This window comes from Salvia hispanica, chromosome 5, assembly GCF_023119035.1.
Source record: "Salvia hispanica cultivar TCC Black 2014 chromosome 5, UniMelb_Shisp_WGS_1.0, whole genome shotgun sequence".
Lineage (NCBI taxonomy): Eukaryota > Viridiplantae > Streptophyta > Magnoliopsida > Lamiales > Lamiaceae > Salvia > Salvia hispanica.
Window position 1 is genome coordinate 24,491,318 of NC_062969.1, and position 12,251 is coordinate 24,503,568.

At 35.8% G+C, this 12,251-nt stretch overlaps 1 protein-coding gene across 1 annotated transcript; it reads left to right on the plus strand.

The window, feature by feature from the left end:
* The first annotated feature begins 5,334 nt into the window (after nt 1-5,334).
* On the plus strand, nt 5,335-6,785 carry LOC125186440 (protein SOSEKI 5-like). Its single transcript, XM_048082806.1, has 2 exons — nt 5,335-5,772; nt 6,449-6,785. Exons 1-2 carry the CDS (start codon nt 5,654-5,656, stop codon nt 6,579-6,581), a joined length of 252 nt encoding a protein of 83 aa, XP_047938763.1. The 5' UTR covers nt 5,335-5,653; the 3' UTR covers nt 6,582-6,785.
* The last annotated feature ends 5,466 nt before the right edge of the window (nt 6,786-12,251 follow it).

A 12,251-nucleotide genomic window follows, 5' to 3' on the forward strand; every position in this document is an offset into this window, starting at 1 on the left:
ACTAACAGCGACATCATCTTCTTCAACCAATTTGCGTAAAAACTCAGAAGAAAATAAACATTAAATTGGAATAGGAAGACAAAATTCTATCACAATTCCTTGTATTAGAATTTTTTGGTGGTATGGTAGACCGTTTTCATATCTAGATTTCATAAGATCGATGTGGCACAAAGGCAAGGTAACAAATAACTTCATAATCATGGCAAAATAGGTGAGAAACCGTGCTATCATGATATTTCTACCTCCTTGCATATAAATTTTGTCATTCCTTCACCCATTCTCATGGTAATATTCTCAATTGTCTCTTGATAACTGCAAATGAGAACAGTAATTACCATCCATGCAACAACATAAGAAACAGATATTTTTTTAAGCAGTTATGTGGAAATTAGCTCCAACTACCAGAATAGTAACACGAGAAATCTGTTCTTTTAACATTACATAAAAACATAAAATGGCCTTTAGTGGAGAGGAGAGTTATTTAAAGTTAACAAAATGCATAATATAGTCCACTTAATAAACATTTAATGGCCTTTAAATTATATATATTTAATTTTATATAATTTTTTAAATTAAATGATAATCTTGTAAATTGGTCTTTAAATTATCTATATTTAATTTAATATAATTTTTTAAATCAAAACTCCCCCTTTTATATATTGTATAGATAGACACCATCTTCACATGCTAATAGAACACTAATATACTTACCAGAATGTTTCCTTCATTATCTGACAATTCATCAAGATCAGCCAGAAAATAGTCGTTAAGAATTGTCTGAACAAAAGAAGTCCCGTTATGAACTTCACAGTAACATAACTTACATCAAATAATTGTTAAAAAGTAAAAAGATTCACATTAGAAGATATCTCAAGGTAAAAAGGAGATGACATATGAGAGTTACACAATCAATAAGATGAAGATCACATGTAGCTATATGCAGAGGAAAGTTGGAATTGATCCTTGATTGATCTGATTAGATAAACCAGTTGATATAAAACAGCTCTAATCAAGAAAACTATAAATCCATACCAGTACCTATTGATCTTCCAATAGCAACCACAAGTTCATCTCAACAACTATTGTAATTGTAGAAAATTATCAATAAGCGTGAATTGAACGCACCATCTCAATAAAACAGAATAACAATCAATAAAACAACACCGACATTATTGAATTTAGTCACTAACTCAGATAAAAACACGTATACAATCAGAAAAAAAAACATAGGAGTAATACTTACAATGCATAACATCTAATATTACTGTAATTCGCAACACCAATTCAAGACTATTAGCAGAACTAAAGCAATGAGAGATTATAATCGAATTAGTACCATTTTTCGCTGATACCCTAAATTCCTTGATGCGCGTGTATGTGATATTGGACTGAAGAATACGGAAAAGGCGGCGGTTAAAATAGAATGATGAAACTAAAAATTAAAAAGGTTACATGTTTATAATACGTGGAATAAATCAAATCAAATCAAATCAAATTAAAACCTCCCACTTCTCCACTTAATCCCACGTGTTTAGGTCTAACTTCAAATAATTATTCACTAATCTAATCACAAATAACCGTATTTATTTAAATAATAATATGATTATTTTCCTAAATATCTCAAAACTCCCCTTTTATATATTATATAGATACTTGCATTAAATATGGTATTAAATATTTGTATCAAAATAAAAAGTGCATTGAATAAATTAAAAGTTTTTACTCCCTCCAAGATTCCATCACTGGTTTGCATTCATCCCTTAAGTTTTGTTACTTAACTCAAACCAGATATTAGTGTTACGACAATTTGAAAAGACATGTCGTTTAATTAGTTTCACATTGATCTTGATCTATTTCAATCCTGTTATTTCGATTCAGTAATAGTACTAATTTCTGTCGAAAAAATCGACATAAGCAATTGGATATTTGGATCTCTCTACTGACGTGTGTTACTATCTCAAGAGAGAGAATCGCGATTCCTTGGATTGAGGGGTGAATAAAAATAGTACTACTACTATAAAATAAAGAGATCTGTTCTACTAGTTCTACTATAGTCATTGATAATCTTTGGAATATGTAGTACACTCATTAAATTATGTTACGGCTATATGATGGTAAGAATAGGGAAAATGGACCCCTAGCCTGCATTGTCACTGTGGTACACTATTTGTTTATCTCATTTTTTACGATAAAATTGCAAAGTTACTCTAAATAAATCAATCCTAATTTAGTCATTAACTTTTTTACTTTAATATTTCAATCCTCGTCTCTTGTAATACAAATATAAGATATCCGTTATTCTCGATTTTAAGTCAATTGAAAGTTTAAATAACGGCATTTCTTCTAGTAATCTCCCTTTCTTATTCTAAAATCGTGCTGATTGAACCCTCTCATGATTCGTAATTGAAAATTTTTGCACTTCTTCCAGTAATCTCCTTCTTTATTTCTCTTCCTTTGTTGTTTAATTTGACTAACTCTTTCCTAACCCGATTGCATTTGTTTGCCTTGTCTGATCACAAATAGAATTTCAGCAGAGAGAGAGGGGACATGTGAGAGCTTTGAAACAGTAAAAATTTGAAGTGAAAGAGTTACTATAATTTACTGATAGTCTGTCCTTAGAGCATCCACAATGGCTTTAAGTCAGCCACATGTTAGCTACTTTTTCTTCCTGCCACGTCATCAGCACTAAAATTCCACCTGCCACATCATCATTTTAAGCAAATAGGCTAGCCTAAGGCTAGCCACAGGCTAGCCGCAATAAAAATAATTCAAAAACAACTACATTTATGGAATTAAATTTACGATAAATTACGGAATTAAATTTACGAGACATATGCGGGAAAATTCATTCATTTCATTTAAATAAAAAAAGGTACATAGATTAAAAAAAAAGTATATAATAAAAAATAAAAATAAAAACCGGGTTTCCACACACGAGCCCAGCCTCTCTCTACTCCTCATCTTCGTCGCCACCGTCCTTGCCACCGTTGCCGCTGCCACCCGGGACCTCCAAATCGGAGGCATCTGAGCCCGCGTATGAGCCCCCCATTTGTGCCCTCGCGGCATCCAAATCGACCAGCATGCTCTCGAGCATCGAGTGAAGAAACCTCTTCTCCATGGGGTCAGTTGCGGCCCTCCAATCTTGGAAGACCTTGTACATCTGTTCCCGCGTTTTTTGACGCGAGAATAAGGTGTACGCGGGTGGGGGGGTGCCGACTGGACCTCCTGGGGCGATAGGGGGGAAGGAACCAATAATAAGTCGTGATACAAAGTGATAACGCAAACTCACACGACACACGACATATCATGCAGAAATTTAAAATAAAAAAAAAGAGCTTAAATACAAATTTTGACATTGATAAGAGTAACGACAGTGGATGCAATGAATACCAATTGGAAATGTAGACCAGAAGGATGGCAAACATAGGATCGTGACACGCAATGATTGAGAGTGATTTGCATACTTTAACCACTTTAGTCTGTCTTATAAAAATTGACAATTCTATTTTTAATAAAAAAAAATTCTAATAAGATCGTTCTCATTTTTCATTAATAATATGTTAATTATTTTATTTTATCTCACACTAATTTTATTACTTATACTGATACATTAAAATTCATACTCCCTCCGTCCATAAAAATAGTCTCATTTTGCCATTTTGAGGTGTCCATGAAAAATAGTTTGATTTCGAAAATAGAAACTTTTTCTTCCACTTTACCTACTTTTTCTCATCATCTCTCATACTTTTTTCCCTCTCTCTCATACTTTACTTACTTTTTCTTCACTTCTCTCTTACTTTACTAATTTATCATTAAAATTTGTGTCGTCCATAAATGGAACTATTTGTCGTGGAAGGAGGGAATATCATTTTAAAGATATGTTATTTTTATAGGAAAAATGGTTTACAAACACATGCTACTACTACTATTTTTGTTGTTTTGATTAATTTATGTGAGTGTGATAACTGATGGAACAATTCTAACTTTTCCTATGACCGCGGGAGGCTCATAAATGTTGTACGCCGGTGGTTTCCATTAAATTAGATTAATTAATGTTTTCTGAATCAATTGACACCTACGACTTAGTGGCTGTTCCACTTAACTAATTAAAAAAGAATTATTGTCTCTTTTTCTCAAAGATGATTCATTTTTTTGTCCAATTAGAGCATTTGTAATAGCAGATGAAAGGTAGGATGTCATGTCGGACTAGCGGAGTGTCCGTGGAGGTGTCTGCTGCAATAGCGGACAAGAGCACGGACATCCCGATTTTTCTAATTTTTTTTTATTTATACTTAATATTTACAACTCATTGCACTTCAATTTTTTTATATTTGATAAACACGAACAATTAAAATGAATTAATCGTATTAGGCTATTGGGTTGGGATGTCCACACTAAAATTGAAAACATCTTTATTTCTACTTTATTCCCTCGAGTGATCCACTTTCTTTTTAATTTGTTTAAACCAAGATGACTTATTATCAAAATTAGAAACACCTTTATCTCTATTTTATTTTCTCATTCTTACTTTATTTTCTCCACCTAATACACAAAATAAAACTGCATAAATCTCGTGTTGTTCAAGGAAAGGGTCATCTTCCTTATGACAGAGGAATTAGCAAAGGAAGTTTTCATAAAAATAAGCTTCAATCCAAAAACTAATTTACCCCTACTTAATTTATCTTTTGTAATCTTATAATTCTGTGTTTTACTTTACACGAGTGTGACAAACTTTCAAGGACAAATGGAGTACATATTTAATATCATTCCACATCCATTATTTCTCCCTAACTTGATTTTCCCTCTCTAATTTATAAATTTTCTTCGTACTTCATTCAACGCTTTCACGGTATTGCAGCTCATAAGCTCTTTAAAAAAATAAGTTTGGTCAAACGTAACCTTCTTGAATTTATATACATAGATCTAGAAAATAAATTGTACTAGTACGAATCACAAAATTTAAAAGAAGTATCACTTGAGAAAAAATTAATACAAATTCTCGCGCAAGCCTGAATTTGTGTTTTGTAAAACTACTTCCAATGAAGTTTCATAAGATGAATATCCGTGAGGAAATGATGACTCCTCCCAGTTGTAGTTATTAAAAAAATATGAAAAAAGAAAAAGAGATGAAATAATTTGTGTGGAACAGAATGGAGCCAAACATGTACTGATTTCAATAGAACTATACGCCATCCTCCCAGCCGCTGCCGCATTATATTATATTTATAATAATGCGAGTGTTGTGTTGTAGGCTTTGTGTCACTTGAATATCAAATATGGTAGTAGGTTCCAGTTCCGGAGCGCAACCTCAACTCAAATGTGTGGCTGTGTTGTCCTGGTCTTGCAAAAGGTGACGGAGTACTACTAAATGTAATTCAATATTGAATGAATTAGGAGCTACAAAAATGGTTTTGTATGGCACGATTTGTCGGAGGATGATCTCATCATTCCGCGCACGGTCACGACTACATTCTCAAAGGTTCCTAACATCCGCTCAAGATTACACTCGCCGCCGCAACCAATCCTGCAGCTCCATCGACTTCGACTCCAAATCAGCCGACGTCTCTACACAGACACACCGTCGGATAAGGATTCGAGCCCCGAGACGCTGCGCACGGGGCAGGTGAGGCCTCGGCATCATCACGTCCAGGGGATGGTGAGGGGAGCCAAACTGGGTGTGGAGGAGAAGGACTACTTCAGCGGCACCATAGTGGAGACAAACAAACGGGAATTTCCTGCTCTCAAACCATCTTCTTCTTACAATGCACACCGGTGACTCACTCACTTAAATTACTAAATAGAATACGTTAATTGCTAATGATAATCCTACGTCCTGTCGTTTGGTTTCTTACTTGCTATGTATCTCAGCTGTGTGCTGTAATATCACATGTTGCTTTTTTGCTGTTTTTCATTCTCATATTTTTATTTCTACCCCAGTTTTTGTCTACTTCAGTTTTATGTTTTTATTTGCATTTCTTTGCTACAAGGGTAGTAGTAGTACTCCTTATTTAAGAGTTTTAATTGTCGTTTACTCCATTTCATAATTATACAATCACTGTAAAACTTTCTTTGAGTAAAAGTCATACTCATAGGAGTATACTGTTATGTGTTAGTGGTAACAAGGCTTCAAAACTAATCTACATATGAACACGCTTTCTTTAGATATGATTATAATGGTATTGATATTACTGACCGTTGTGAATGATGGAGTACTTATTAAAGATATCTCATTTATGAATATGCCATTTATCTCTTGCTATTATTCAGTTATTTCTTTCTGTATTTTACACACAGGAAACCCCATCTAAAATCTCTTTTCATTTATTGAGAGCAATAATTTATGTAGAGAAGAATCTTGTGTGAGATAGTTGGCTTGAACTGTCCGATTGAAAGTAAATTTCTATAATTTGTAAACTGTGTACAATTGAGTTGATCTGCTGCGTTGCAGGTCCCTAAATTTGGAAGTTGCAGAGAAAGAGATGGAAAAGCTGAAAGCGAAATGCATACCTATTAAAACAAAGGCACACTCATCCACCAAAAAAGAAGGCAGTCTTAGTAGTACGACTGATGGTTATGCCTAACAATAAGGTAGGTAGTAAAATTTGGCAAATTTTTATTGCGGTAATTAATTTGTCATTTTCCATATTCACCACCAGATTCTAGTTTTGTATTTTACACACTACGTTAACAAATTTAATGTAATTATAACGTGGCCCCAACATGTAGTGAAAGCTATCTGATATATCTAGAGAGAGAAAGAGAGTGGTGTGAAGAGAATGTTTTTTTTTTTTTTTTTTTTTTTTTTTTTTTTTTTTTTTTGATGTGTAAATCAAATATATAACAACAAATGAAGTATTTGTACATCAAAAACTCAGCCATACCCGAGGGAACATGATAAAGCTAGTACTATATCAAGAGTAGACAAAACATCACCAAAAGGTGAGAAAACCGACAACACCCTGGGCTATCCGTCTAAACCAGGGTGAAGTTGAAATCCATAGACGTGCGAGCGGATAACAAACGCGAGAGATAATCCATGCAGAGATTGAACAAGGAGGGAGACATAGGGTCACCTTGCCGGAGACCCCGTTTACCTCTGAAAAAGCCGTGAAGGCTACCGTTTATTGAAATGGTGTACGAAGGGGTAGAGACACACTCCATAATCCAGTTGACGAACACGGGGTGGAAGTTAAGGCCTGAGAGGACGCCTCTAAGGAAACTCCAGTTCACAGTGTCGTAAGCCTTTCGGAGATCAATCTTTACTGTGCATCGCGGTGGGCCTCTCTTGACAGTGTAGCCTCTCATGATTTCTTCTGCAAGGTAGATATTGTCCATAATGCTTCTCCCACTGACAAAGGCCGATTGTGAAAGGCTGATAAGCTTCGGGAGTAGCGGTTCCATCCTCTTGGTCAAAATCTTCGTTATAATTTTGTAGAGGACGTTGCAGCAAGCTATCGGCCGGAAGTCCCCTACTCTTGGATTGTTGTTGGTCTTAGGAATGAGGGAAATAGCTGTAGAGTTCAGACTCTTGAGGAGGCATCCCGAAGCAAAGAACTCCTTTACAGCTTCAACCACGTCTTGTCCCACGAAAGACCAATTTTTCCTGTAGAACGCCGATGAGTACCCGTCGGGACCCGGTGCTTTGTTTGTTTGATAAGTTGTACTCCCTCCGCCCCCAATTAAGAGTCACATTATTCCATTTCGGTCCGTCCCCAATTAAGAGTCACGCTTTATTTTTACCATAAATGGTAAGTAGGTCCCACATTCCACTAACTCACTTCACACACATTTTATTATAAAACCAATATAAAAAGGTGGGTCCCACATTCCACTAACTTTTTCAACCAACTTTTCTTTACATTTTTTAAAACCCATGCCCGGTCAAACTGTGACTCCTAATCGGGGACGGAGGGAGTACTATTTTCCAGGATTATGATTGTAAGCCTAGCACGGTAACGGTTATGTTATAGTAAGGCCATCCGCAACGCTGTCTCTTATCCGTCTCTTAACCGTCTCATCTCTTCACTATTCATGGGCCCCACTGTACTTTTCAGCTCATCTCTTAACTAAGAGACAACACCTGCATCCCTCCATCTCTTAACCATCTCTTAACTATTCATTCAATTTCATTTTTTATTTTTATTTCCAACAAATTCAATTAATAAAAACACACTTCATTAAAATAAAATAAATATTACAATTTAAAATCCTAAAAAATAAAAAAAATACATAATTTAAAATCCTAAAAAATAAAAAAAATACATAATTAAAATACTCTAAATGAAACTATAAAAACTACTCCGCCGGCGAATCATCATCCCCCGAAGTCGGCGGTGCACCTATACCAAGTTGAGCTCTCATATACTCAATTCCGGCCATATGGGCTGAAACTTGGCCAGAGTCATTTTTGAAAGGTCCGCCATCGTGGCGACCAGGTACATGGACATTAGGGTGTGCGAGCCCTCGCCCGCCTGGCTTGATTCGCCGCGGCCCCTCCCCCTCCCTCTCCCTCTCCCTCTCCCCCTTGCTCTCGCCGCCTTGGTCCCTTGCGGCCGACGTCGTGCACCGGAAGAAGACCCCCCTGCATCATCGGTTGGCGTGCCTTCACGTGAGGTGTTGCCTTCGCCGCCATCACTAGACGAGTAGTGGCCACGCGCCGTGCGCTTCGTGCGTTTCGAGCCCGACTCGACACCGCCAACCCACCTTTCAAGGTGGTGGACTTGAGACCAAACATCGACAAGCTTGAAATTTTTGCCGACGTCGTCTTTGAAGACCCGCAACGCCGCTCTCAGAATGTCGGCTCCACTGGCTCCGCTCTGATAATTCGCCTCTTCTCCCCCGTATATCGCGCAAAATTTTTTGACATCTCTGTCGCATCGGTCCCAATGACTGCGGAGCATCTTCACGTTGCGGGGAACGGTATTCTTCGGCCTTCGTGCGTTGTAAACTTCGGTGACTTTTAGCCAAAAACACTTGTGGGTTTGTTGATTCCCGACGACAGGATCGTACGAGACGCCGATCCAAGCGTCGTACAGAGCCAACGTCTCGGCTTGGCCGTATGGATGACGGCTGCCGTCTCCCACAGCCTCTCTGCATCCGCTTCCTCCTCTTCCTCCTCGGCATTGACGCCGAGCCGAGGCTGATCCTGCCGGAGCCGGAGCCTCCACCAATTGGCCAGTCGGGCAACCGCTGCGTTCAGGCGCCAAAAAATTCTTCGAATTTGGGATAATCCCGGCGATAGCCCGTACCTCTGGTAGGGGGGGAGGGACGATAGTATGCATCCACATCAAAATGTGGTGTTTGGTACGCCGGTGGGGTGGTCGAGCCTTGGGTGCCCGGCGACGAACCGGGAGTACCCAAACAGTTGTACATGCTCGCCCAATCGTCGAACGAGTTCAAGTCGAACCCGTCGGAACGCTGCCCGGAGCCGCCGCCGCCGCTGGAGTTTCCATCGCCAGACATTTTTTCAACAATTTGAGAGTAGTGTTTGTGTGTAAAATGGAAGAGGAATGGGAGTAGTGTTTGTGTGTAAAGTGAATGGAGTATGGAGTATATTTATAGAAGAATAAAAAAAAATTTAAAAATTTGACCGTTTTGTTCCCAATGGTCATTTGACCGTTTGAAATATTTTTTTTTTAATTAAATTCGAATTTATAAAAAAAAAATTATGACGTCATAATTACGACGCCCACTCGCAGGCCGGCGAGTGGGCGTCACGCAATGCTCCAGCGCGCGCCACGTGGGCGCGTGCGTCGTCTCGCCAGTTCGAGACCGGCCTCGCCGGGTCGCATCGCGCGACGAGATGTCTCGTCTCGTCGAGACGAGACGAGCCTCGCAACGTTGTCTCGATGCTGGCTCGTCTCGTCGAGACGAGACCGAGCCCGCATCGAGTCCGCGTTGCGGATGCTCTAAGTGTTAGTGAACAATAGACGAGACGAGCCAGCATCGAGTCCGCGTTGCGGATGCTCTAAGTGTTAGTGAACAATAGTGCATGATGTTTAATTGTATTGATTAGTTAATTTGTACTCGTCACTTGAATTAAGACTATTTCGTATTGAACGTGATTAATTTGAATACGTCGCCAGTATTTATCTAGTGTAATTTTTCAGTTGAAATGGTGGACTATCGTAAAATAAATAGTACTACTAATTTATCCTTGTACTATCACTAAATTAGGAGTTAATTGGTAATGATCATGTAGAATAATTTAAAATCAATTTAAGTTCGATTTATTCAATTTCCATAGAACTTTTTTTTTTGTTTCTTTAAAAGGTAAAGTTAGTACTGATTAATTCTTTAAGAAGACGGTACTCTTAACTAATTGGAAGTTTGAAACCGTCTAAAAATAGGCTTACTGTTATTGTTATTCTTTTTAGTATGAACTGATATTTCATTTTCTCAGGTAATACCTGATTTTTATTTTATATCATTTTTTATATTTATAAATCACATTTTTGGTATCTGGTACAATTTTCTTTTCAAAATATCCTCTAAACAAATACATTTTTTCATTTATGTTATAAAGGATATTTTAGGTATGCATAAAATTAGTATCAAAAGTGATATATTAATATCTTCTCTCATTCTTCCCACTCTTTATACTATTATTATTAATCAATATTAATATTATTATTTTGATATTATAAATTAATAATTAATTTATTTTTAATATCATTCAAATATAGTTAATTATAATTATAGTTATAATTATATTTAATTATTGTAAAAATATTATTGTTATAATACTAAAAACTAGTAGTAATTAATAAATAATTATAATATAATTATATAAATTATAAATCATATAATAAAAAATTATGTAATAATAATTGTGAATTGTATTCATAATGATATAAAAAGTTGAATATTTTTAGTTAGGTTTTCAATCTTAAAGTGAGTATAAAGTAAATTAATAAAAAAATATTCAATTGATTTAATTATTTTAAATAATTAATTAGTTAGACATTTTGTTCTTGATTTATATTATGAATGCAATTGATGTATGAATAAAAAATTAAAAGTAAAGAAGAAAAAGAAGATAAAAGAAAAAGGAAAGAAGAAGATATATAAACTAAGGAGAAAAAAGAGAGAGAAAAGAAAGATAAAAAATACTAAAAAAAAGAATAAAATGAAGAAGAAATTAAAAAAGAAATAAGAAAGGAAGAAAAAATAATCACATATTTAGTATTATTTAATTGAAATTTTCAAAAATATCCTCCATAACAAAAAAAAAATAACATATTTGATACTTGGGGTTATTTTTGTCACAAGGTACCAAAAACGATATAAAATAAAGATCAGATACCATTTACGTGCGAAAGTGAAAGATCAATTACCATTTATATAGTTTACTCTTCTTCTTAAAATCTCTCATTGTAAATAATTACGTACTACTATTATCCACCTCTCATTGAAAACAATTACGTATTCTTATCCATTCATTTGTATCTTATTCTATTTCAATTTGTCTTAATAAGTTTAACTGACGGAAATACTTTCTCCACAGAAGCTGTTATCGGAAGGAATAGTGGATAAAAATATTCTACTCCTTGGTTATGGAGTACTACTAGTACTATATTAGATTAAACTTTGCTTTTTTCGTTTTGCTTACTCATGGATTGTGATCGATTTTACGTACTATTCTGCTTCTTTTGTGTCGGCTATGAATACTTAAATTTTTTTATGTATCTACAAACATTTGATTATACTATATCTCAACATTATTAATGTCTGTCTATATTTTTAGTACTTGTTTGGTAGTCTAAATAAGGCCAAGATATATGAGTTATAAGGGTTATTTGGTTGTTTGGTAGATAAAATAAGGTTCACATTAGACTATTAAGGCCCATCTCGCCCCGCTGAAGTCCGAAGCAAATTAGTTCAAAATGGTAGATTATTTAACAGACCAAAATACACGTAAAACTAGTATGAACGTCATGCAAGTATCACTAAGGAATTATGGATGTGATAATAAGGCTAGGTTGGGTTGTGTATGTGAATAGAGAAATAATCATTTTACTTTAAGATTGAATTAATGAAAAGTCATGTAAGTTGGACATCAAAATTACAAAACTAGCAAGATGCTCATGAAACATCTATCTCGCTTATAGTCGACACACAAATTGAAATGTGTTCTCCAATAATGAAATACAATGTCAGACTCAGTTGTCACCTAACTAATAACTCTAGTAACATCTCAATTACTGGCGGATTCTGGATCCGCCACTGATCTCGACCAATCTTCTTCCTCA